This window comes from Oncorhynchus mykiss, chromosome 14 (assembly GCF_057628025.1).
Source record: "Oncorhynchus mykiss isolate SJ-2025 chromosome 14, ASM5762802v1, whole genome shotgun sequence".
Classification (NCBI taxonomy): domain Eukaryota; kingdom Metazoa; phylum Chordata; class Actinopteri; order Salmoniformes; family Salmonidae; genus Oncorhynchus; species Oncorhynchus mykiss.
In genome coordinates, this window is record NC_143035.1 from 16,259,498 (window position 1) to 16,283,310 (window position 23,813).

General features: G+C 42.0%; 1 protein-coding gene across 1 annotated transcript in view; it reads right to left on the reverse strand.

Moving 5' to 3' along the window:
- The window catches only part of LOC110488910 (alpha-1,3-mannosyl-glycoprotein 4-beta-N-acetylglucosaminyltransferase B), a 164,343-nt gene that overhangs the window by 44,014 nt on the left and 96,516 nt on the right, over positions 1-23,813 (reverse strand). Inside the window, exon 6 of the mRNA XM_036943037.2 lies at positions 20,622-20,735. Within this exon, the coding sequence (XP_036798932.1) occupies positions 20,622-20,735 (114 nt within the window). The remainder of the gene's footprint in view (positions 1-20,621; positions 20,736-23,813) is intronic.

A 23,813-nucleotide genomic window follows, 5' to 3' on the forward strand; every position in this document is an offset into this window, starting at 1 on the left:
TTATTTATTTTATTTGACCTTTGTTTAACCAGGTAGGCAAGTTGAGAACAAGTTCTCATTTACAACTGTGACCTGGCCAAGATAAAGCATAGCAGTTCGACACATACAACAACACAGAGTTACACATGGAGTAAAACAAACATACAGTCAATAATACAGTACAAAAACAAGTCTATATACAATGTGAGCAAATGAGGTGAGAAGGGAGGTAAAGGCAATGAAAAGGCCACGGTGGCGAAGTAAATACAATATAGCAATTAAAAACACTGTAATTGTAGTTTTGCAGTAGGTAATGTGCAAAGTAGAAATACTGGGGTGCAAGGGAGCAAAAATAAATAAATACAGTAGGGGATGAGGTCATTGTTTGGGCTATTTATAGATGGGCTATGTACAAGTGCAGTGATCTGTGAGCTGCTCTGACAGCTGGTGCTTAAAGCTGGTGAGGGAGATAAGTGTTTCCAGTTTCAGAGATTTTTGTAGTTGGTGACAAAACGGATGGCACTGTGATAGACTGCATCCAATTTGTTGAGTAGGGTGTTGGAGGCTATTTTGTAAATGACATCGCCGAAGTCGAGAATCGGTAGGATGGTCAGTTTCACAAGGGTATGTTTGGCAGTATGAGTGAAGGATACTTTGGTGCAAAATAGGATGCCAATTCTAGATTTAACTTTGGATTGGAGATGTTTGATGTGAGTCTGGAAGGATAGTTTGCAGACTAACCAGACACCTAGGTATTTGTAGTTGTACACATATTCTAAGTCAGAACCTTCCATAGCAGTGATAATGGGTGAACGGGCAGATGTAGGCAGCGATCGGTTAAAGAGCATGCATTTAGTTTTACTTGTATTTAAGAGCAGTTGGAGGTCACGGAAGGAGAGTTGTATGGCATTGAAGCTTGTCTGGAGGGTTGTTAACACAGTGTCCAAAGAAGGGCCAGAGGTATACAGAATGGTGTCGTCTGCGTAGAGGTGGATCAGAGACTCACCAGCAGCAAGAGCGACATCATTGATGTATACAGAGAAAAGAGTTGGCCCAATAATTGAACCCTGTGGCACCCCCATAGAGACTGCCAGAGGCCCGGACAACAGGCCCTCCGATTTGACACACTGAACTCTATCGGAAAAGTAGTTGGTGAACCAGGCGAGGCAATCATTTGAGAAACCGAGGCAGTTGAGTCTGCTGATGAGGATGTGGTGATTGACATAGTCAAAAGCAGCACAGTATTGTTTCTTATTGATTGCGGTTAAGATATTGTTTAGTACCTTGAGCGTGGCTGATGTGCACCCATGACCAGCTCTGCAACCAGATTGCATAGCGGAGAAGGTGCGGTGTGATTCGAAATGATCGGTAATCTGATGTTGACTTGGATTTTAAAGACTTTAGAAAGGCAGGGTAGGATAGATATAGGTCTGTAGCAGTTTGGGTCAAGAGTGTCCCCCCCCCTTTGAAGAGGGGGATGACCGCAGCTGCTTTCCAATCTTTGGGAATCTCAGACGACACGAAAGAGAGGTTAAACAGGCTAGTAATAGGGGTTGCAACAATTTCAACAGATAATTTTAGAAAGAAAGGGTCCAGATTGTCTAGCCCGGCTGATTTGTAGGGGTCCAGATTTTGCAGCTCTTTCAGAACATCAGCTGACTGGATTTGGGAGAAAGAGAAATGGGGAAGGCTTGGGCGAGTTGCTGTGGAAAGCATGGCCAGCCGTAGAAAAATGCTTATTGAAATTCTTAATTATACTGGATTTATCGGTGGTGACAGAGTTTCCTATCCTCAGTGCAGTGAGCAGCTGGGAGGAGGTGCTTTTATTATTAGCATTATTCTAGCACAAGTGCAATAAAAATGTTGGCCACTAGATGGCAGCATATATATGCAAAGTTTTAGGTGATCCAATGAACCATTGCATTTCTGTTCAAAATGTTGCGTCAAGCCCGCCCTTTCTTGTTACTTACAACCTCATTCTAATAGCACTGGCCTATGTTAGCTTAACCATCCTGCAGGGGACCCACCGATCCTGAAGAAGAGTGTTACAGTGTGTGTGTGTGTGTGTCCACATTTAACTCCCCTACCTACTCATTTCATTAATCTCCTCCCATCTCCTCTACATCTATCTCCATCCATCCATCCACCCACCAATCCAACTCTCTTCCTCCCTCCATCCCCCTCACCACATCAGCACAGGCTGACTGCGGTTGCAACGTGATCCTCGTATGCGGTTGATATTTCATCAGTCACGGTTCATCTCCCAGGGCCTTATGATTGGACTGACTCCATCAAAGAGAGAGGGATAGAGGGAGGAGAGGAAGGAGGGTAAGACAAAGGGGGCATCGAGGGCCCCATCAGCTTTGACACACAGATCAAGCCTGGCACTGTCCTGATGGAGCCATTACTGGAACGGAAAGAGAAAGAGGAGAGGAAGATGGAAAGAGATCTTGCCAATGAATGAATTAACACACGGACTCTCTCTCTCACTGTCTCTTCTACTTTCTCCCTCCATCTCCATCTCGGTCCCAGCGTCCCAGATACTACCACACACAGAGCAGAACACATGCACATGCAAACTCACACGCACTCCATTCCTCCTTAAATGTCTCTCATTCTGCATCTCTCTCTCTCTCCCTCTCTCTCTCTCTCTCAAGATTAAGTTAATTAACTTTGAATGGAATATCTGCACAGCTGCTGGCTGCAGCCTTAACACATCCACTGCATTTAGATTTTATTCTGGGGATTTAGCTTACCACTGCATTTTAACTTTACAACATAAAATATAACCAATAATATTACGTACATTACAGTATATCACTGGTGACAAGAATGAAATTCAACTAAACACCGCAACAGACTATAGGGGAAAATTAGACCTTACCAGTAAAACAAAATAACTTTGGTCAGTGTGGTGTGTGTGTGTAACCTTTATTTAAACAGACAAGTCAGTTAAGAACAAATTCTTATTTACAATTATGGCTTACCCCGGGTGACGATGGGCCAATTGTGCACTGCCCTATGAGACTCCCAATCACGGCCGGATGTGACACAGCCTGGATTCGAACCAGGGACTGTAGTGACACCTCTTGCACTGAAATGCAGTGCCTTACACCGCTGTGTCTATGTGTGTGTGTTAACTATTTAACTGTACTAGAATGCTTAAAAGGCCCCTAAAATTTGAAATATCGGTTATTGTTATCAGGGTTTTTGGCAAGGAAAGTATCGGATATCGGTATCGGCCAAAAATGTCATCTCGGTGCATCACTAGATACAATAATTCCATCCCGCCTGGTCGCAAAACGTGTATGGATCCGGGGCAATAGGTCTTAGGTCTTAGGTCTTAGCTGAGCATCCACTAGTGTGGACATTGGACCAGAGCCAGAGCTACATTGCATGACAAAACAGAACTATCACTAAGACAACACTAGCGGCAGATGGGAATGGGCAGCTGATGATCTGTGTGTGTGACATCGCCCCATTCGGCGTGGTGAACTGAGAGCGACACCCTGTCCTGGTTGTCTTAGTGCTGATGCTCCACTTCTAGTCCAGATCACCGGTAAGTCATCTGGAAGACATGACGGTGATGACAGTTGGTCTGAGACACACTCTTTCTCTCTCTCTCTCTTCCTCTTCATCATTGTCTCTCTCCCTCTTCCTCGTCTCTCTCCTTCTTCCTCTTCATCATCCCTCCTTCTTCCTCTTCATCATCGTCTCTCTTCCTCTTCGTCCCTCTCCCTCTTTATCATCGTCTCTCTTCCTTTTCATCATCGTCTCTCTTCCTCTTCATCATCATTGTTACGAGTCTTTCTCCTTCCTCTTCATCATCGTCTCTGTCCCTCTTCCACTTCCTTATCGTCTCTCACACTCTTTTTCTTCATCATCGTCTCTCACGCTTCCTCTTCATCATCGTCTCACACTCTTCCTTATTGTCTCTCTCCCTCTTCTTCTTCATTATCGTCCCTCTTCCTCTTCATCATCATCTCTCTCCCTCTTCATCATCGTCTCTCCCTCTTCCCCTTCCTCTTCATGATCGTCAATCTCCCTTTTCCTCTTCATCATCGTATCCCTTCCTCTTCGTCCCTCTCCCTCTTCATCATCGTCTCTTCCTCTTCATCATCATCTCTCTTCCTCATCATTGTTACGGGTCTAGTCTCGCTCCTTCCTCTTTATCATCGTCACTCTCCCTCTTCCTCATTGTCTCTCTCCCTCTTCCGCTTCCTCATCGTCACTCTCCCTCTTCATCACCATCTCTCACTCGTTCTCTTCATCACCGTCTCTCCCTCTCTCACACTCTTCCTTATCGTCTCTCTCCCTCTTCATCATCGTCCCTCTTATTCCCCTTCATCATCATCTCTCTCCCACTCCCTCTTCATCGCTCTCCCTCCTCATCGTCTCTCTCTCTCTTCCTCTTCATCATCGTCTATCTCCCGCTTCCTCATAGTCTTTCGCCCTCTCCCCGTCATCTCACTCCCTCTTCCTCTACATCATCGTCTCTCTCCCTCTTCATCATCTTCTTTCTCACTCTTCTTCTTCCTCATCGTCTCTCTCCCTCTTCGTTATTGTCTCTCACCCTCTTCATCGTCTCTCACACCCTTCCTCTTCATCATCGTCTCTCTCCCTCTTCATCATCGTCTCTCTCCTTCCTCTTCATCATAGTCTCTCTCACTCTTGCTCTTCATCATCATCTCTCTCCCTCTTCCTCATCATCGTCTCTCTCCCTCTCCCCGTCATCTCACTCCCTCTTCCTCTACATCATCGTCTCTCTCCCTCTTCATCATCTTCTTTCTCACTCTTCTTCATCCTCATCGTCTCTCTCCCTCTTCGTTATTGTCTCTCACCCTCTTCATCGTCTCTCACACCCTTCCTCTTCATCATCGTCTCTCTCCCTCTTCATCATCGTCTCTCTCCTTCCTCTTCATCATAGTCTCTCTCACTCTTGCTCTTCATCATCGTCTCTCTCCCTCTTCCTCATCATCGTCTCTCTCCCTCTTCCTCTACATCACCGTTTCACTCCCTCTTCATCTTCATCTCTCTCCTTCTTCCTCTTTATCATCGTTTCTCTCCCTCTCTCCCTATCATTCTTTATAATTTTCTATCTGAAAAACTCTCACTCTGTCACTTTCTCTCCTTCTCTGGAAGACATGGCAATCTCTCGCTCTCTCTCACACACATTCTATCTCGCTCACTTTATTTTCAATCTTAACCACTCTTTTTCTCTGAAATGTTCCCTTTCCTTTATCCATTCCTTCTTATTGTGATTCCATCACACATCCTAACTGTCTCTCTCGCTTTAGCTCTGGTTAATTGCCACATCTTTGCTTTTGCTGTTCCCATATATATTCTCTGTCATGTGTATTTGGTGTGTTTCTCCTCCCAGACAGAGATCTGTCCTGTCAATCAGCAGTGATGGAAAAGGCACTCAATTGTCATACTTGAGGAAAAGTAAAGATACCTTAATAGAAAATGACTCAAGTAAAAGTGAAAGTCACCCAGTGACTTTTAAAAGACTAAAAGTATTTGGTTTTAAATATGTTTAAGTATCAAAGTAAATGGAATTGCTCAAATGTACTTACAGTTGAAGTCAGAAGTTTACATACACTTTATCCAAATACATTTAAACTCAGTTTTTCCACAATTCCTTACATTTGATCTTAGTAAAAAATCCCTGTCTCAGGTCAATTAGGATCCACCACTTTATTTTCAGAATGTGAAATGTCAGAATGATTGTAGAGAGAATAATTTATTTCAGCTTTTATTCCTTCTATCACCTTCCCAGTGGGTCAGAAGTTTACATACACTCAATTAGTATTTGGTAGCATTGCCTTTAAATTGTTTAACTTGAGTCAAATGTTTCGGGTAGCCTACCACAAGCGTCCCATAATAAGTTGGGTGAATTTTGGCCCATTCCACCTGACAGAGCTGGTGTAACTGAGGCAGGTTTCTAGGCCTCCTTGCTCGCACGTGCTTTTTCAGTTCTGCCCACACATTTTCTATAGGATTGAGGTCAGGGCTTTGTGATGGCCACCCCAATACCTTGACTTTGTTGTCCTTAAGCCATTTTGCCACAACTTTAGAAGTATGCTTGGGGTCATTGTCCATTTCGAAGACCCATTTACGACAAAGCTGTAACTTCCTGACTGATGTCTTGAGATGTTGATTCAATATACCCACATTATTTTCCTCCCTCATGATGCCATCTATTTTGTGATGTGCACCAGTCCCTCCTGCAGCAAAGCCCGCCCACAACATGATGCTACCACCCCTGTGCTTCATGGTTGGGATGGTGTTATTTGGCTTGCAAGCCTCCCCCTTTTTCCTCCAAACATAACGATGGTCATTATGGCCAAAGAGTTATATTTTTGTTTCATCAGACCAGAGGACATTTCTCCAAAAAGTACGATCTTTGTCCACATGTGCAGTTGTAAACCGTAGTCTGGCTTTTTTATGGCGGTTTTGGAGCAGTGGCTTCTTCTTTGCTGAGCGGCCTTTCAGGTTATGTCGATATAGGACTGGTTTTACTGTGGATATAGATACTTTTGTACCTGTTTCCTCCAACATCTTCACACGGTCCTTTACTGTTGTTCTGGGATTGATTTGCACTTTTCGCACCAAAGCATGTTAATCTCTATGAGACAGAACGCGTCTCCTTCCTGAGCGGTATGGCGGCTGAGTGGTCCCATGGTGTTTATACTTGCATACTATTGTTTGTACAGATGACCGTGGCACCTTCAGGTGTTTGGAAATTGCTTCCAAGGATGAACCAGACTTGTGGAGGACCACAATTGTTTTCTGAAGTCTTGGCTGATTTCTTTTGATTTTCCCATGATGTCAAGCAAAGAGGCACTGAGTTTGAAGGTAGGCCTTGAAATACATCCAGAGGTACACTTCCAATTGACTCAACTGATGTCAATTAGCCTATCAGAAGCTTCTAAAGCCATGACATGGAAAAATGACTTGTGTCATTGTAATGTTATTTGTCTTCGGAAGATGAGGAATCATCGGACCAAAGCGCAGCGTGGTAAGTGTTCATGCTTGTTTTATTAAAACTGAACACTAATAACAAAATAACCAAGGGAATCACTGAAACAGTCCTGAAAGGTGCAAACCACTAAACAGAAATGAACTACCCACAAAAACCCTGTGGGAAAAAGCTACCTAACGATAGACAGCTGTCCCTGATTGAGAACCATTTCCGGCCAAAACAAAGAAATACAAAAACATAGAAAAAGGAACATAGAATGCCCACCCAAATCACACCCTGACCAAACCAAAATGGAGACATAAACAGCTCTAAGGTCACGGCGTGACAGTCATGCACAAAGTAGATGTCCTAACGGACTTGCCAAAACTATAGTTTGTTAGCAAGACATTTGTGGAGTGGTTGAAAAACAAGTTTTAATGACTCCAACCTAACTGTACGTAAACTTCCGACTTCAAACTATAAGTATCAAAAGTAAAAGTATAAACCACTTCAAATTCCTTATATTAAGCGAACCAGATGGCACAATTATTTTTTTTGACAGATAGCCAGGGTCACACTCCAACACTCAGACATAATTTACAAATTTGTGAATCTGCCAGACCAGAGGCAGTAGGGATGACCAGGGATGTTCTTTTGATAAGTGTGTGAATTGGACCATTTTCCTGTCAAAATGTAACGAGTACTTTTGGGTGTCAGGGAAAATGTATGGAGTAAGAAGTACATTCTTTACTTTAGGAATGTAGTGAAGTAAAAGTAACAGTTGGCAAAAATATAAATAGTGAAGTAAAATCCATATACCCAAAACAACTACTTAAGTAGTACTTTAAAGTAGTTTTACTTAACTACTTTACACCACTGCCAATCTGTGAGTTTGTGAGTGTGTGTTCGTGTGTGCCTGTCTGTGTGTAGTGCATGTGTGTGTGTGTGTGTGTGTGTGTGTGTGTGTGTGTGTGTGTTTGTGTGTGTGTGTGGCTAGTTAAATACCTAAGCAAGTAGGCCTCCCGAGTGATGCAGTGATCTAAGACACTGCATCACAGTGCTAGCTGTGCCACTAGAGATTCTGGGTTCGAGCTGTGACCGGGAGCCCCATGGGGCGGCGCACAATTGGCTCAGCATTGCCCGGGTTAGAGGAGGGTTTGGTCGGCAGGGATGTCCTTGTCCCAACGCGCACTAGCGACTTCTGTGGCGGGCCGGGCGCAGTGCCCGCTGACACAGTCGCCAGGTGCATGGTATTTCGGCTTCCGGCTTATGTTGGCATTGTGTCAGTAAGCAGTGCGGCTTGGCTTGGCTTCGTTGGGTTATGTTTCAGAGGACACACGGCTCTCAAACTTTCGCCTCCCCCGAGTCTGTACGGGAGTTGCAGCGATGAGACAAGACTAACTACCAATTAGATACCACGAAATTAGGGAGGACAATAAATAAATAATATCTCAGCGAGGCACGGGCCCCTGTCTTAAGTGGGCCTCATGAATTAGCCATGGCAGTGGCTTGCAGCAGGCACCATTCCCAATGCTCACACTCATTACTGCAGCACCTATTGTGCATTTGGAAAGTATTCAGACCCTTTCCCTTCTACACATTTTGTTATGTTACAGCCTCAATCAAAAATGGATTTTAAAAAACACAATACCCCATAATGAAAAAGCAAAAACAGGTTTTTAGAAATTATTGCAAATTTATATATATATATATATAAAAAAAAAAACAGAAATATTACATTTACATAAGTATTCAGACCCTTTGCTATGAGACTCGATATTGAGCTCAGGTACATCCTGTTTTCAATGATCATCCTTGAGATGTTTCTACAACTTGATTGGAGTCCACCTGTGGTAAATTCAAATGATTGGACATGACTTGGAAAGGCACAAACCTATATCAGGTCCCACTGTTGACAGTGCATGTCAGAGCAAAAACCAAGCCATGAGGTCGAAGGAATTGTCCGTAGAGCTCCGAGACAGGATTGTGTCGAGGCATAGATCTGGGGAAGGTTACCAAAACAATTCTGCAGCATTGACGGTCCCCAATAACACATTGGCCTCAATCATTCTTAAATGGAAGTTTGGACTGTGAGACTAGTCAGGATCGAGACAAAGAAGAACGGAGCAAAGTATAGAGAGATCCGTGATGAAAACCTGCTCCAGGATACTCAGGACCTCAGACTGGGGAGAAGGTTCACCTTCCAACAGGACCCTAAGAACACAGCCAAGACAACGCAGGAGTGACTTTGGGACAAGTCTCTGAATGTCCTTGAGTATCCCAGCCAGAGCACGGACTTGAACCCGATCAAACACCTCTGGGGAGACCTGAAAATAGCTGTGCAGCGGGGCTCCCCATCCAACCTGACAGAGCTTGAAAGGATCGGCAGAGAAGAATGGGAGAAACTCCCCAAATACAGGTTTGCCAAGCTTGTAGTGTCATACCAAAGAAGACTTAAGACTGCCAAAGGTGTTTCAACAAAGTACTGAGAAAAGGGTCTGAACACTTATGTAAATGTAATATTTCAGTTTTTTTTATTTATTTTCAATACATTACAATGCAACAATGTCTAGAATAAGGCTGTAATGGAAAAAGTCAAGGGGTCTGAATACTGGTCTAGAATCACTACCAGTCTTCAGTAAAGTACCTCTCCTCTCATCTCTGATCTATAATCACTACCAGTCTTCAGTAAAGTACCTCTCAACTCTGATCTATAATCACTATCAGTCTTCAGTAAAGTACCTCTCCTCTCATCTCTGATCTATAATCACTACCAGTTTTCAGTAAAGTACCTCTCCTCTCATCTCTGATCTATAATCACTACCAGTCTTCTGTAAAGTACCTCTCTTCTCATCTCTGATCTATAATCACTACTAGTCTTCAGTAAAGTACCTCTCCTCTCATCTCTGATCTAAAATCACTACCAGTCTTCAGTAAAGTACCTCTCCTCTCATCTCTGATCTATAATCACTACCAGTCTTCAGTAAAGTACCTCTCCTCTAATCTCTGATCTATAATCACTACCAGTCTTCAGTAAAGTACCTCTCCTCTCTGATCTATAATCACTACCAGTCTTCAGTAAAGTACCTCTCCTCTCATCTCTGATCTATAATCACTACCAGTTTTCAGTAAAGTACCTCTCCTCTCCTCTCATCTCTGATCTATAATCACTACCAGTCTTCTGTAAAGTACCTCTCTTCTCTGATCTATAATCACTACCAGTCTTCAGTAAAATACCTATCTTCTCTGATCTGTAATTTTATTTTTTTATTTTACCTTTATTTAACTAGGCAAGTCAGTTAAGAACCAATTCTTATTTTCACTACCAGTCATTACCAGTCTTCAGTAAAGTACCTCTCCCCTCCTCGCCACATCATTTGTTATTATTTTTTCTCTTACTCTTTCCCTTCCACTTATTTTTCATTCATTCATTCATTATCTCCTCTCTCTCATTTGTGTGTGTGAGTGTAGGGATGAATGTGTGTTTCTGGCAGGATTTAGGATTGACAAGAGTGCCCTCCCATTCCCAAACTAGTAATCCTGTCAGAGTGAACCTGTTAAGAGCCTCTAATCTGAACAAATCTCCCTGGATTACACACACGGGTGAGATGGAGCGCCTGGCACACCCACGGAAAGCAGAGGGGAGGTTGAGGAGAATGGAAGAAGTTGAGGAGGGGAACTTCAGATTTACTACATCTTTGCACAGCTTGATATCATTCTTCTGTGTTTCTATGATAAAGCATATGTTCAAGTAGCCAAAGTAGTTAGGTACCCAGTCAGTTTATTATATCGCCACTATTCTATTCTAGAGTTTCAGTGGTGCAAGAGCTAAAGTGAGTCTACGGATTCCTTTGCCTTGGTAATTAAATAACAATGGCTGAGTTAGGAATAGAAGAGCTATGAACAGTAGCACAGACACACAGACACACGACTGACTTGACTTCACTCAGCCAGCCTCCTTCAGCTAGCCTGTTCTTCATCAAAACCACGCATCGCAGCCAAGCACTAAATAAAACAAAAGAACAGACTGACTGCACACAGAAATTAGAAATTAAGTCTCAGACAGTCAGACACAGACACGAATAAACAAATGAAGGCCCACAAACGTCGGCATATAAAACCCTCACACACACTCAAACACAGTGTTAAGAAAGTATTCAAACCCCTTGACTTTTTCCACATTTCGTTGTGTTACAGCCTGAATTTCAAATGGATTACATTGAGATTGTGTGTCACTGGCTTACACACAATACACCATCATGTCAAAGTGGAATGATGTTTTTAGAGATGTTTACAAATTCATAAAAAATGAAAAGTCAATACGTTTTCAATCCCTTCGTTGTGGCAAGCATAATTAAGTTCAGCAGTAAAAATGTGCTTAACAAGTCACATAACAAGTTGCACGGACTCACTCTGTGTGCAATAATAGTGTTCAACGTGATTTTAAATGCTTACCTCATCTCTGTACCCCACACATACAATTATCTGTAAGGTCTCTCAGTCGAGCAGTGACTTTTAAACAATGATTCAACTACAAAGACCAGGGAGGTTTTCTAATGCCTCGCAAAGAAGGGCACCTATTGGTAGAATTGTAGAAAAAAAATGCAAAGATTGAATATCACTTTGAGCATGGTGAAGTTATTAATTACACTTTGGGCGGTGTATCAATAAACCCATTCGCTATTTAAGATACAGGCATCCTTCCTAACTCAGTTGACTGGAGAGGAAGGAAAGCGTTCAGGGATTTCACCATGAGGCCAATGGTGACTTTAAAACAGTTACAGAGTTTAATGGCTGTGATAGGAGAAAACTGAGGATGGATCAACAGCATTGTAGTTACTCCACAATAGTAACCTAAATGAAAGAGTGAAAAGAAGGAAGCCTGTACAGAATACAAATATTCCAAAACATGCATCCTGTTTGCAATAAGGAACTAAAGTACAAGTGCAACAAATGTGGCAAAGAAATTAACTTTATATCCTGAATACAAAGTGTTATTTTGGGGGCAAATCCAACTCAAGACATCACTGAGTACCACTCGCCACATTTTCAAGCATATTGGTGGCTGCATCATGTTACGAGAATGCTTGTCATAGAGCTAAAGCACATGCACAATCCTAGAGGAAAACCTGGTTCAGTCTGCTTTCAGACTGAACCAGACACTGGGAGACAAATTCACCTTTCAGCAGGACAATAACTTAAAACACAAGGCCAAATCTACATTAGTGTTGCTTACCAAGTCTACATTTGTATTGCCATTTTTAAGGATCACCATTTGCAGCAGCAACTCTTACTGGGGTAAAGCAAAATGAAGTTAGTTATACAATTTTAAAAACATTACAATATATTTACAATAGATTTCAACACATTAAGTATGTGCCCTCAGGTCCCTACTCTACTACGACATATCAACAACACAAAATCTATGTGTACGTGTGTGTATAGTGCGTATGTTATCGTGTGTGTGTATGCATGTGTCTGTGCCTAGGTTTGTCTTGCTTCACAGTCCCTAGCGTTCCATGAGGTGTATTTTTTTAATCAGTTTTTAAATCAAAATTTTACTGCTTGCATGAGTTACTTGATGTAGAATAGAGTTCCATGTAGTCATGGCTTTATGTAGTACTGTGCGACTCCCATAGTCTGTTCCGGACTTGGGGAGCGTGAAGAGACCTCTGGTGGCATGTCTTGTGGGGTATGGATGGGTGTCCGAGCTGTGTGCCAGTGGTTGAGAAAGACAGCTTGGTGCATTCAACATGTCAATATTCTAAATTACAATGCTTGTCTTTCATAATTTGGTTAGATCTACTTGGATGTGTATTGTTAGCATTTGTTGATGGCATGTCATGCCTAAGTTTGATAATCTTGCCAATGAACATTTCATTCAAGTAGTTGGCAATATCAGTGGTTTAAGTGATGAATGAGCAATCTGATTCAATGAATGTTGGAGCTGAGTTTGCCTTTTTGCACAAAATGTAAATTACGGGGCTCCAAAGCTTTTTACTATCATTTTTCATGTCATTTTTCTTTGTTTCATAGTGTAGTTTCTTCTTTTTATTCAGTTTAGTCACATGATTTCTCAATTTGCAGTACGTCTGCAAAGTAAACGTACAGTGCCTTGCGAAAGTATTCGGCCCCCTTGAACTTTGCGACCTTTTGCCAAATTTCAGGCTTCAAACATAAAGATATAAAACTGTATTTTTTTGTGAAGAATCAACAACAAGTGGGACACAATCATGAAGTGGAACGACATTTATTGGATATTTCAAACTTTTTAACAAATCAAAAACGGAAAAATTGGGCGTGCAAAATTATTCAGCCCCCTTAAGTTAATACTTTGTAGCACCACCTTTTGCTGCGATTACAGCTGTAAGTCGCTTGGGGTATGTCTCTATCAGTTTTGCACATCGAGAGACTGACATTTTTTCCCATTCCTCCTGGCAAAACAGCTCGAGCTCAGTGAGGTTGGATGGAGAGCATTTGTGAACAGCAGTTTTCAGTTCTTTCCACAGATTCTCGATTGGATTCAGGTCTGGACTTTGACTTGGCCATTCTAACACCTGGATATGTTTATTTTTGAACCATTCCATTTGTGCAATATACGACTGATTGTTGTCCTATGGACAGAGTCTCCCACCTCAGCTGTAGATCTCTGCAGTTCATCCAGAGTGATCATGGGCCTCTTGGCTGCATCTCTGATCAGTCTTCTCCTTGTATGAGCTGAAAGTTTAGAGGGACGGCCAGGTCTTGGTAGATTTGCAGTGGTCTGATACTCCTTCCATTTCAATATTATCGCTTGCACAGTGCTCCTTGGGATGTTTAAAGCTTGGGAAATCTTTTTGTATCCAAATCCGGCTTTAAACTTCTTCACAACAGTATCTCGGACCTGCCTGGTGTGTTCCTTGTTCTTCATGATGCTCTCTGCGCTTTTGACGGACCTCTGAGACTATCACAGTGCAGGTGCATTTATACGGAGACTTGATTACACACAGGTGGATTGTATTTATCATCATTAGTCATTTAGGTCAACATTGGATCATTCAGAGATCCTCACTGAACTTCTGGAGAGAGTTTGCTGCACTGAAAGTAAAGGGGCTGTAATCGCAGCAAAAGGTGGCGCTACAAAGTATTAACTTAAGGGGGCTGAATAATTTTGCACACCCAATTTTTCAGTTTTTGATTTGTTAAAAAAGTTTGAAATATCCAATAAATGTTGTTCCACTACATGATTGTGTCCCACTTGTTGTTGATTCTTCACAAAAAAATACAGTTTTATATCTTTATGTTTGAAGCCTGAAATGTGGCAAAAGGTCGCAAAGTTCAAGGGGGCGAATACTTTCGCAAGGCACTGTATTTGTCATTCCTTTTGCCTCGTCCCTCTCAACGAATCATCAATCCACTACAATTTAAGTGTTTATACAACCATTTTCTTAATGGGTGCATGATTATTAGTAAATGAGATAAGCAATTTCATACAGTTGAAGTCGGAAGTTTACATACACTTAGGTTGGAGTAATCAAAACTCGTTTTTCAACTACTTCACAAATTTCTTGTTAACAAACTGTAGTTTTGGCAAGTTGGTTAAGACATCTACTTTGTGAATGACAAGTAATTTTTCCAACAATTGTTATCAGACAGATTATTTCACTTATACTGTAATTCACTGTATCACAATTCCAGTGGGTCAGAAGTTTACATACACTAAGTTGACTGTGCCTTTTAAACAGCTTGGAATTGACACAATTTGAGTCAATTGGAAGTGTACCTGTGGATGTATTTCAAGGCCTACCTTCAAACTCAGTGCCTTTTTGACATCATGAGAAAATCAAAAGAAATCAGCCAAGAACTCAGAAAAAAATTGTAGACCTCCACAAGTCTGGTTCATCCTTGGGAGCAATTTCCAAATGCCTGAAGGTACCACGTTCATCTGTACAAACAATAGTACGCAAGTATAAACACCATGGGACCACTCAGCCGCCATACCGCTCAGGAATGAGACATACTTTGGTGCGAAAAGTGCAAATCAATCCCAGAACAACAGCAAAGGACCTTGTGAAGATGCTGGAGGAAACAGGTACAAAATTATCTATATCCACAGTAAAACCAGTCCTATATTGACATAACCTGAAAGGTCGCTCAGCAAGGAAGAAATGACTGCTCCAAAACTGCCATAAAAAAAGCCAGACTACGGTTTACAACTGCACATGTGGACAAAGATCGTAATTTTCGGAGAAATGCCCTATTGTCTGATGAAACAAAAATAGAACTGGTTGGCCATAATGACCATTGTTATGTTTGGAGGAAAAAGGGGGTGGCTTTCAAGCCAAAGAACACCATCCCAACCGTGAAGCACGGGGGTGGCAGCATCATGTTATGGGGGTGCTTTGCTGCAAGAGGGACTGGTGCACTTCTCAAACTAGATGGCATCATGAGGGAGGAAAATGATGTGGATATATTGAATCAACATCTCAAGACATCAGTCAGGAAGTTAAAGCTTGGTCACAAATGAGTCTTCCAAATGGACAATGACCCCAAGCATACTTCCAAAGTTGTGGCAAATGGCTTAAGGACAACAAAGTCAAGGTATTGGAGTGGCCATTACAAAGCCCTGACTTCAACCCCATAGAAATTTTGTGGGCAGAACTGAAAAAGCACGTGCGAGCAAGGAGGCCTACAAACCTGACTCAGTTTCACCTGCTATGTCAGGTGGAAATGTCCAACATTCACCCAACTTATTGTTGGAAGCTTTTGGAAGGCTACCCAAAACGTTTGACTCAAGTTAAACAATTTAAAGGCAATGTTACCAAATACTAATTGAGTGTATGTAAACTTCTGACCCACTGGGAATGTGATAGAAGAAATAAAAGCTGAAATTACTATTATTCTGACATTTCACAGTCTTAAAATAAAGTATTGATCCTAACTGACCTAAGACAGGGAATTTTTACGAGGACTAAATGTCAGGAATGATGAAAAACCGAGTTTAACTGTATTTGGCTAAGGTGTATGTAAATTTCCTACTTCAACTGTAAATGTGTCAAGTGCAGCGTCTGATTGCTCATCATTACACTCCACGGACCAACAAATATTCTTTACATCAACAACATAGGAATCACTACAAAACGTATTGTATGACATCTTATACACTATTTTAGGCCCAGCCTTTGGAACTTTGGTTTTCCTAGATATGGCTACTATATTGTGATCACTACATCCAATGGATTTGGATACTGCTTTAAAGCAAATTTCTGCAGCATTAGTAAAGTTGTGGTTAATACATGTTGATGATTTAATTCCTGTGCTGTTTGTAACTACCCTGGTAGGTTGACTGATAACCTGAACCAGGTTACAGGCGCTAGTTACAGTTTGAAGCTTTCTGTTGAGTTGGCAGCCTGATGAAAGCCAGTCAATATTTAAATCACCCAGAAATTATATCTCTCTGTTGATATCACATGCATCATCAAGCACTTCACACATGTTATTCAGATACTGACTGTTAGCACTTGACGGTCTATAGCAGCTTTCAACCAGAATGTGCTTTAGGTGAAGCAGATGAACGTGAAGCCATTTGACCTCAACATTATTTCACATGAGATCCTCTCTAAGCTTTACAGGAATGTGGTTCTGAATATAAACGGCCACCTTTGGCATTTCTGACCTTCTGTAGATCTTATAACCATGTATTGCTACCACTGTATCATCAAAGGTGTTATCTAAGTGAGTTTCAGAGATGGTCAGAATATGAATATCATCTGTTACTAGCAAATGATTGATTTCATGAACCTTGTTTCTTAAGCTACATATGTTAACGTGGGCTATTTGTAGAACTTTTCTGCAATGCTTGGTTGTTTTTATTGCTTTACCGGGAAGGTAGACATGCTCATGTTATTTATGTTAGTGCAAGGTGGTACACAGTGCACTTCCTACTAGGGCACACCGCCTCAGCGCTAACATAGGCACATCAGTACTGCAAGCAATAGCTGTGGGATCAGGTCAGGTTACTTACATTGTGTCTTCCAACGCCCCTGGGATAATGTAAATTTGCTGAAGCATTATGACAACTCAGTGACACAATGGTAGGGATTAAATTAGCTGGGCTTGGGTCATTGTGAAGTCATTGTCTCAACGCAGCCGTACAATGCTGTGAAAGGATCCAGGAACCCAAATGATTTGGGTGGATCCCATCCAACTGAAAATATGAGCTTTGTTTCCAGAAGCTATCAAAATGGTCAATAAATGTGACACCCACAAAGCTGCAATAGTCTCGTAGCCAGTTATGGAGGGCGAAAAGTCTACTGAACCTTTCAATGCCACGATTTAGAGAGGGCAGGGGGCCAGATATTATGGGGCGTTAGTAGGTGTCAAGTAGTGACCCAATCCGTTCTTTAAAATCCATCTTCAGCTGTTCTGAGCTGCCCTTCATAATGTCATTAAATCCCACATGAACTTTGACAGACTAAATGTCCTGATGCTGGTTTAAAAATGTTTGGGAGCAGCTTATTGATGTCCTGTACTTGTGCTCCTGGAAAGCACAATGTTTTTGCTCCAAGGACGGAGACATTTCTCACCATTGAATGTTCCTCCAATTGGGGGAGGGGGTGGTAAGGAAAATATATTTTAAAAAGATGTGTGTGAATGTGTGTATATATATGTATATATGTAGAGTATATGTATGTATATTAATATATATGTGGGAATGTATGTATATATATATATATATATATATATATATATATATATGTGTGTGAATGTGTGTATATATATATATATATATATATGTGTATTTATATGTACATATGTAGAGTATATGTATGTATATTAATATATATGTGGGAATGTATGTATATGCCTTCAGAAAGTACTCAGATTGTTTTACTTTTTCCACATTTGTGTTACAGCTATATTCTAAAATTGATTAAATTGTTTTTTCCCCCTCACAATATGCCATAATGACAAAGCAATAACTGTTTTATTTTAACAAATGTTGAAAATAAAAAAAACATTTACATAAGTATTCAGACCCTTTACTCAGTACTTTGTTGAAGCACCTTTGGCAGTGATTACAGCCTTGAGTCTTCTTGGGTATGACGCTACAAGCTTGGCAAACCTGTATTTGGGGAGGATCTAAGGACTATTCCTTCGACCTCATGGCTTGGTTTTTCTCTGACATGCACTGTCAACTGTGGGACCTTATATAGACAGGTGTGTGCCTTTCCAAATCATGTCAATGAGGATTTTCTGGATTTTTGTTTAAGATTCCGTCTCTCACAGTTGAAGTGTACCTATGATAAAAATGACAGACCTCTCTACATGCTTTGTAAGTAGGAAAACCTGCAAAATCGGCAGTGTATCAGAAATACAACACCATAGTACCCTCCAAGCTCGTCATCAAGCTCGAGACCCTGGGTCTCGACCCCGCCCTGTGCAACTGGGTACTGGACTTCCTGACGGGCCGCCCCCAGGTGGTGAGGGTAGGCAACAAATCTCCTCCCCGCTGATCCTCAACACTGGGGCCCCACAAGGGTGCGTTCTGAGCCCTCTCCTGTACTCCCTGTTCACCCACGACTGCGTGGCCATGCACGCCTCCAACTCAATCATCAAGTTTGCGGACGACACAACAGTGGTAGGCTTGATTACCAACAACGACGAGACGGCCTACAGGGAGGAGGTGAGGGCCCTCGGAGTGTGGTGTCAGGAAAATAACCTCACACTCAACGTCAACAAAACTAAGGAGATGATTGTGGACTTCAGGAAACAGCAGAGGGAACACCCCCCTATCCACATCGATGGAACAGTAGTGGAGAGGGTAGCAAGTTTTAAGTTCCTCGGCATACACATCACAGACAAACTGAATTGGTCCACTCACACAGACAGCATTGTGAAGAAGGCGCAGCAGTGCCTCTTCAACCTCAGGAGGCTGAAGAAATTCGGCTTGTCACCAAAAGCACTCACAAACTTCTACAGATGCACAATCGAGAGCATCCTGGCGGGCTGTATCACCGCCTGGTACGGCAACTGCACCGCCCTCAACCGTAAGGCTCTCCAGAGGGTAGTGAGGTCTGCACAACGCATCACCGGGGGCAAACTACCTGCCCTCCAGGACACCTACACCACCCGATGTCACAGGAAGGCCATAAAGATCATCAAGGACATCAACCACCCGAGCCACTGCCTGTTCACCCCGCTATCATCCAGAAGGCGAGGTCAGTACAGGTGCATCAAAGCTGGGACCGAGAGACTGAAAAACAGCTTCTATCTCAAGGCCATCAGACTGTTAAACAGCCACCACTAACACTGAGTGGCTGCTGCCAACACACTGACACTGACTCAACTCCAGCCACTTTAATAATGGGAATTGATGGGAAATGATGTAAATATATCACTAGCCACTTTAAACAATGCTACCTTATATAATGTTACTTACCCTACATTATTCATCTCATATGCATACGTATATACTGTACTCTATATCATCTACTGCATCCTTATGTAATACATGTATCACTAGCCACTTTAAACTATGCCACTTTGTTTACATACTCATCTCATTTGTACATACTGTACTCGATACCATCTACTGTATCTTGCCTATGCTGCTCTGTACCATCACTCATTCATATATCCTTATGTACATATTCTTTATCCCCTTACACTGTGTACAAGACAGTAGTTTTGGAATTGTTAGTTAGATTACTTGTTATTACTGCATTGTCGGAACTAGAAGCACAAGCATTTCGCTACACTCGCATTAACATCTGCTAACCATGTGTATGTGACAAATAACATTTGATTTGATTTGATTTGATACTTGTTCTCCCCACTGTACATACGTGTTTTCTATTTTTTACACGTTAGAATTTTTCTTCCACTTTGACATTACTGAGTATTTTATGTAGATCGTTTACAAAAAAAGGACTAATCCATTTTAATCCCACCAAAATGTAGAAAAAGTCAAGTGGTGTGAATACTTTCTGAAAGCACTGTTCATACATAGACAGTCAGAAAAACAAACAGACAGGCAGACAGACACAGAGGCTAATGCATGCACAGTTATGCACATTACATATTCACACACGCATGCACGTGCGCGCACACACACGCACACACACACACACACACACACACACACACACACACACACACACACACACACACACACACACACACACACACAGCAGGGTGCTAAGTAAGTGAAGGGAGATGTGGTGACACTGAAGTGATGTCATCAAGTCACACAAGGACAGAGCAGTGGAGAGCTTCCTCATGTCAGACTCAACAAGACAGCACACACATACACGCACACGCACACACACACACACGCACGCACGCACACACACACACACACACACACTCAGTTCAGTGGAGGCTGCTGAGGGGAGCACGGCTCATAATAATGGCTGGAACAGAGCAAATGAAATGACATCAAACACATGGAAACCATGTTTGATGTATTTGATACCATTCCACTGACTCTGCTCCAGCCATTACCACAAGCCCATCCTACCCTAATTAGTTGCCACCAATCTCCTGTGGCACCGTTTCATTTGAACAAATTGTCTTGGATCCTCTAACCAAACAATGGGCTTCAAGACATGAGTTACATTTCAACTTGTCTCCTGAAATTAACTGCAGTTGAACCCTCAAACAATTGTGAAAACTGCTGAGAAGGCTGCAGTCTTACCTGACCCTCTCCTTGGGGTCTCCGAAGGACTCTTTGAGGCGGGAGAAGTCGGGGTAGAAGTGGACAGACGGAGATATGACTTCCAGAAGACCTGACTGGATCTCCACTGGAAACCTGACAGAGAGAGGAGAGAGTGTTGGCGATGGGGAGAGAGAGGGGAAGAGAAAGAGTTGAACAATCCCAACTACTACTATCTACAACTATCACATAGACACAGTTATGATAGATACAGGCAGACAGACCGACAGCCAGACAGGCACACAGGCAGACACAAACACGCAGATAGACAGGCAGACAGACAGACACAACAGTATGTGGGTCCCTGCCACCCTTTCCACAAACACTATTGACTTCCTCTCTGGTCAGGTGGTTGATAGGTGGTAACCAGGGGAGATGGAGACAGGATCACGCACACAGACACACACGCGCACACGCGCACACACACACACACACACACACACACACACACACACACACACACCACCCCTGTTGTAACATCTCCGTGGGAGGAAGGTGTCAGATTACAATGTATGAAGACAGAGAGACGAGCCATTCAGGAGAGAGACAGGGGTCAGGTGTCAAGTGTGTAATCACTAACCCTGTCAATCAGCCAGGACAGGAGAGGTGTGTGTGCCTGAGGAACCATACACTCACACACACAAACTCACAATAGTGCACACACACACACACACAAACACACACAACCAATCCCTCTCTCCTGGGTCTTCAATCTCCCTGAGAGAATGTCGAGGTGACAGGGGGGACATTCAACCTCCCTCCTCCCCTCTTCACTTCCCCCTTCCCTCCCATAGCCATCTCCAGCCTCGATCCCAAATTACACCCTATTCCCTATGTAGTACACTACTTTTTCCGATGGCCCATCTGGTTCTGGTAGTGCTGAGCGATTAATATAAATGTAAGTTAATTTTCGGTTTCTAAACAACTTAACCGACCGACGTCGGTTAAATTATTTGAATTCCTCAACGCACAGTTTCTTTAGAGTTGTAGCTTCCAAAAGGCCAATATTCTGCATAGTTTAGTGCAGAAAACGTGGTAATTAACTACAATGACCATAATCCATTGCGCACCTACTTCTCCGGTTTGTGTGTTTCTTTTACACCAGCTACATTAGTTAAGTTAATGTGGGACAGACACAGATAGGGAGAAGTGAGAAGAATGCACAATCTTGAGGGATAGAGAGCAGTTGCTTCGCGAGGCTTCTCTATCTGAAAATACATGATCTAAGTGATTGATAGTTGGTATTCAGCAATCATAAAAATATGCCTTATTTACTTTAAGGAACTACTAAAATGGTGATTTCCTCAGACAGCATAGGCAGCAGCTCTATAGAGATGAGATGACTTGGAATGAAATAATAAAGTCTTCAAATAAAGCAAATGTAATATACACAACAACTTAAATATTTTATTTGAGTAATTTTAATAAATTATGGTTAATAAGTGATTAGCATTAATGTCAGTCACTACCATCATGGGACTTGTATTTATTGTTTTATTCTGTGTTGTTACAGCATTCAACCTACATAATGCATTTAATATTTTGTTAAAATTATTGAAACTGAAATCCTTGATTATTTTTTAATAATTGAACCGAAACAACCTCCAAAAGCACTAAGCACTAGTCTTTGATCAGAAGTAGTGCACTATATAGGGAATAGGGTGTCATTTGGAATGCAGGACCTCTCGTGAGGTGAGGTGACCCCCTTAGCGGACGTAGGGAGTGAAAGCAATGAAGTGACCACTGGTATCATCTTGGGTCAAAATGGCCACCTCGGCAGGAAAAGACAAACAGGAGTCTAAAACAGCAGGCTCTAAAACCTGCACCGTGGGCATGTTGTGAGGAGGATTCTGTATGTTTAGATAAGGTGCTAGGAGGAAATTAATAACAGGATGGAAAGTGGTGTTTGTGTGTGTAAGAGTGTGTTTGTGTCTGTGAGAGACACAAAGATAGAGAGAGAGAGAGAGAGTGAGAGAGAGTGAGTGAGTGAGTGAGTGAGTGAGTGAGTGAGTGAGTGAGTGAGTGAGTGAGTGAGTGAGTGAGTGAGTGAGTGAGTGAGTGAGTGAGTGAGTGAGTGGGTGAGTGAGTGAGTGAGTGAGTGAGTGAGTGAGTGAGTGAGTGAGTGAGTGAGTGAGTGAGTGAGTGAGTGAGTGAGAGAGAGAGAGAGAGAGAGAGAGAGAGAGAGAGAGAGAGAGAGAGAGAGAGAGAGAGAGAGAGAGAGAGAGAAAGAAAGAAAGAAAGAAAGAAAGAAAGAAAGAAAGAAAGAAAGAAAGAAAGAAAGAAAGAAAGAAAGAAAGAGAGGGGAAGAGAGAGAGACAAAGAGAAATAAAGAAAGAGAGAAATAAAATGGGACAGATCTGTTTCTGTCTCTCTCCAGAGATCAGACAAAGCCACTAAACAGAAAAGCATGTGTCTGTATGCATGTGTTTATTTAATATGAAACTGTTGTTCATTTACTCTCTAGTGCTGGTGTGAATGCAAATAGGATTACTTATCAGCCAGTATTTTATGTTTATTCCCCTCACTATTTTATAAGAAAGACATTAGGTATTTTAACATTTTGAATGCACACTATCATTAATCTGTATCCTTTTGTGTTTAGAAAGTACATATTCTCACTCATACGTCAAAACATCAATAGTCTGACTAAATATCTCACTGTGTATTAACATTACCTATATCCACATAGTTGTAGAGCAATGTAGAGCAAACAAGTGCCTCAAGCAATGTGTAGTCAAAGTAAAGTAGGAGAACCCCCATGGATTCTGAAGGCACTCAGATTTACACTACAGCCCTAAGGGTAAACAGACAGGAACCGTGTTAAAACACAAAGGCATTCCCAAGGAGACCTGTTTCTCTGTTGTTGAGTCCTTTGTGGTTGTAACTTCTATTTAGGTTGCTTATTTTGTACTCTGTGTGTCTGTGTGTGTGTGTGTGTGTGTGTGTGTGTGTGTGTGATGGAATGTAAACAGGATATATTCAATTGCACACACACACACACACATACACAAACGTACATTCAAATAGACACATGCACACACAAAGAAGACAGGAGTGCACACGTGTCGAATAGATCAAGGACTTACACACTCAAGCAGAGATCAAGCATGACATATGCACACAAGTAAACTCGGCAAAAAAAGAAACGTCCCTTTTGCAGTCTTTCAAAGATAA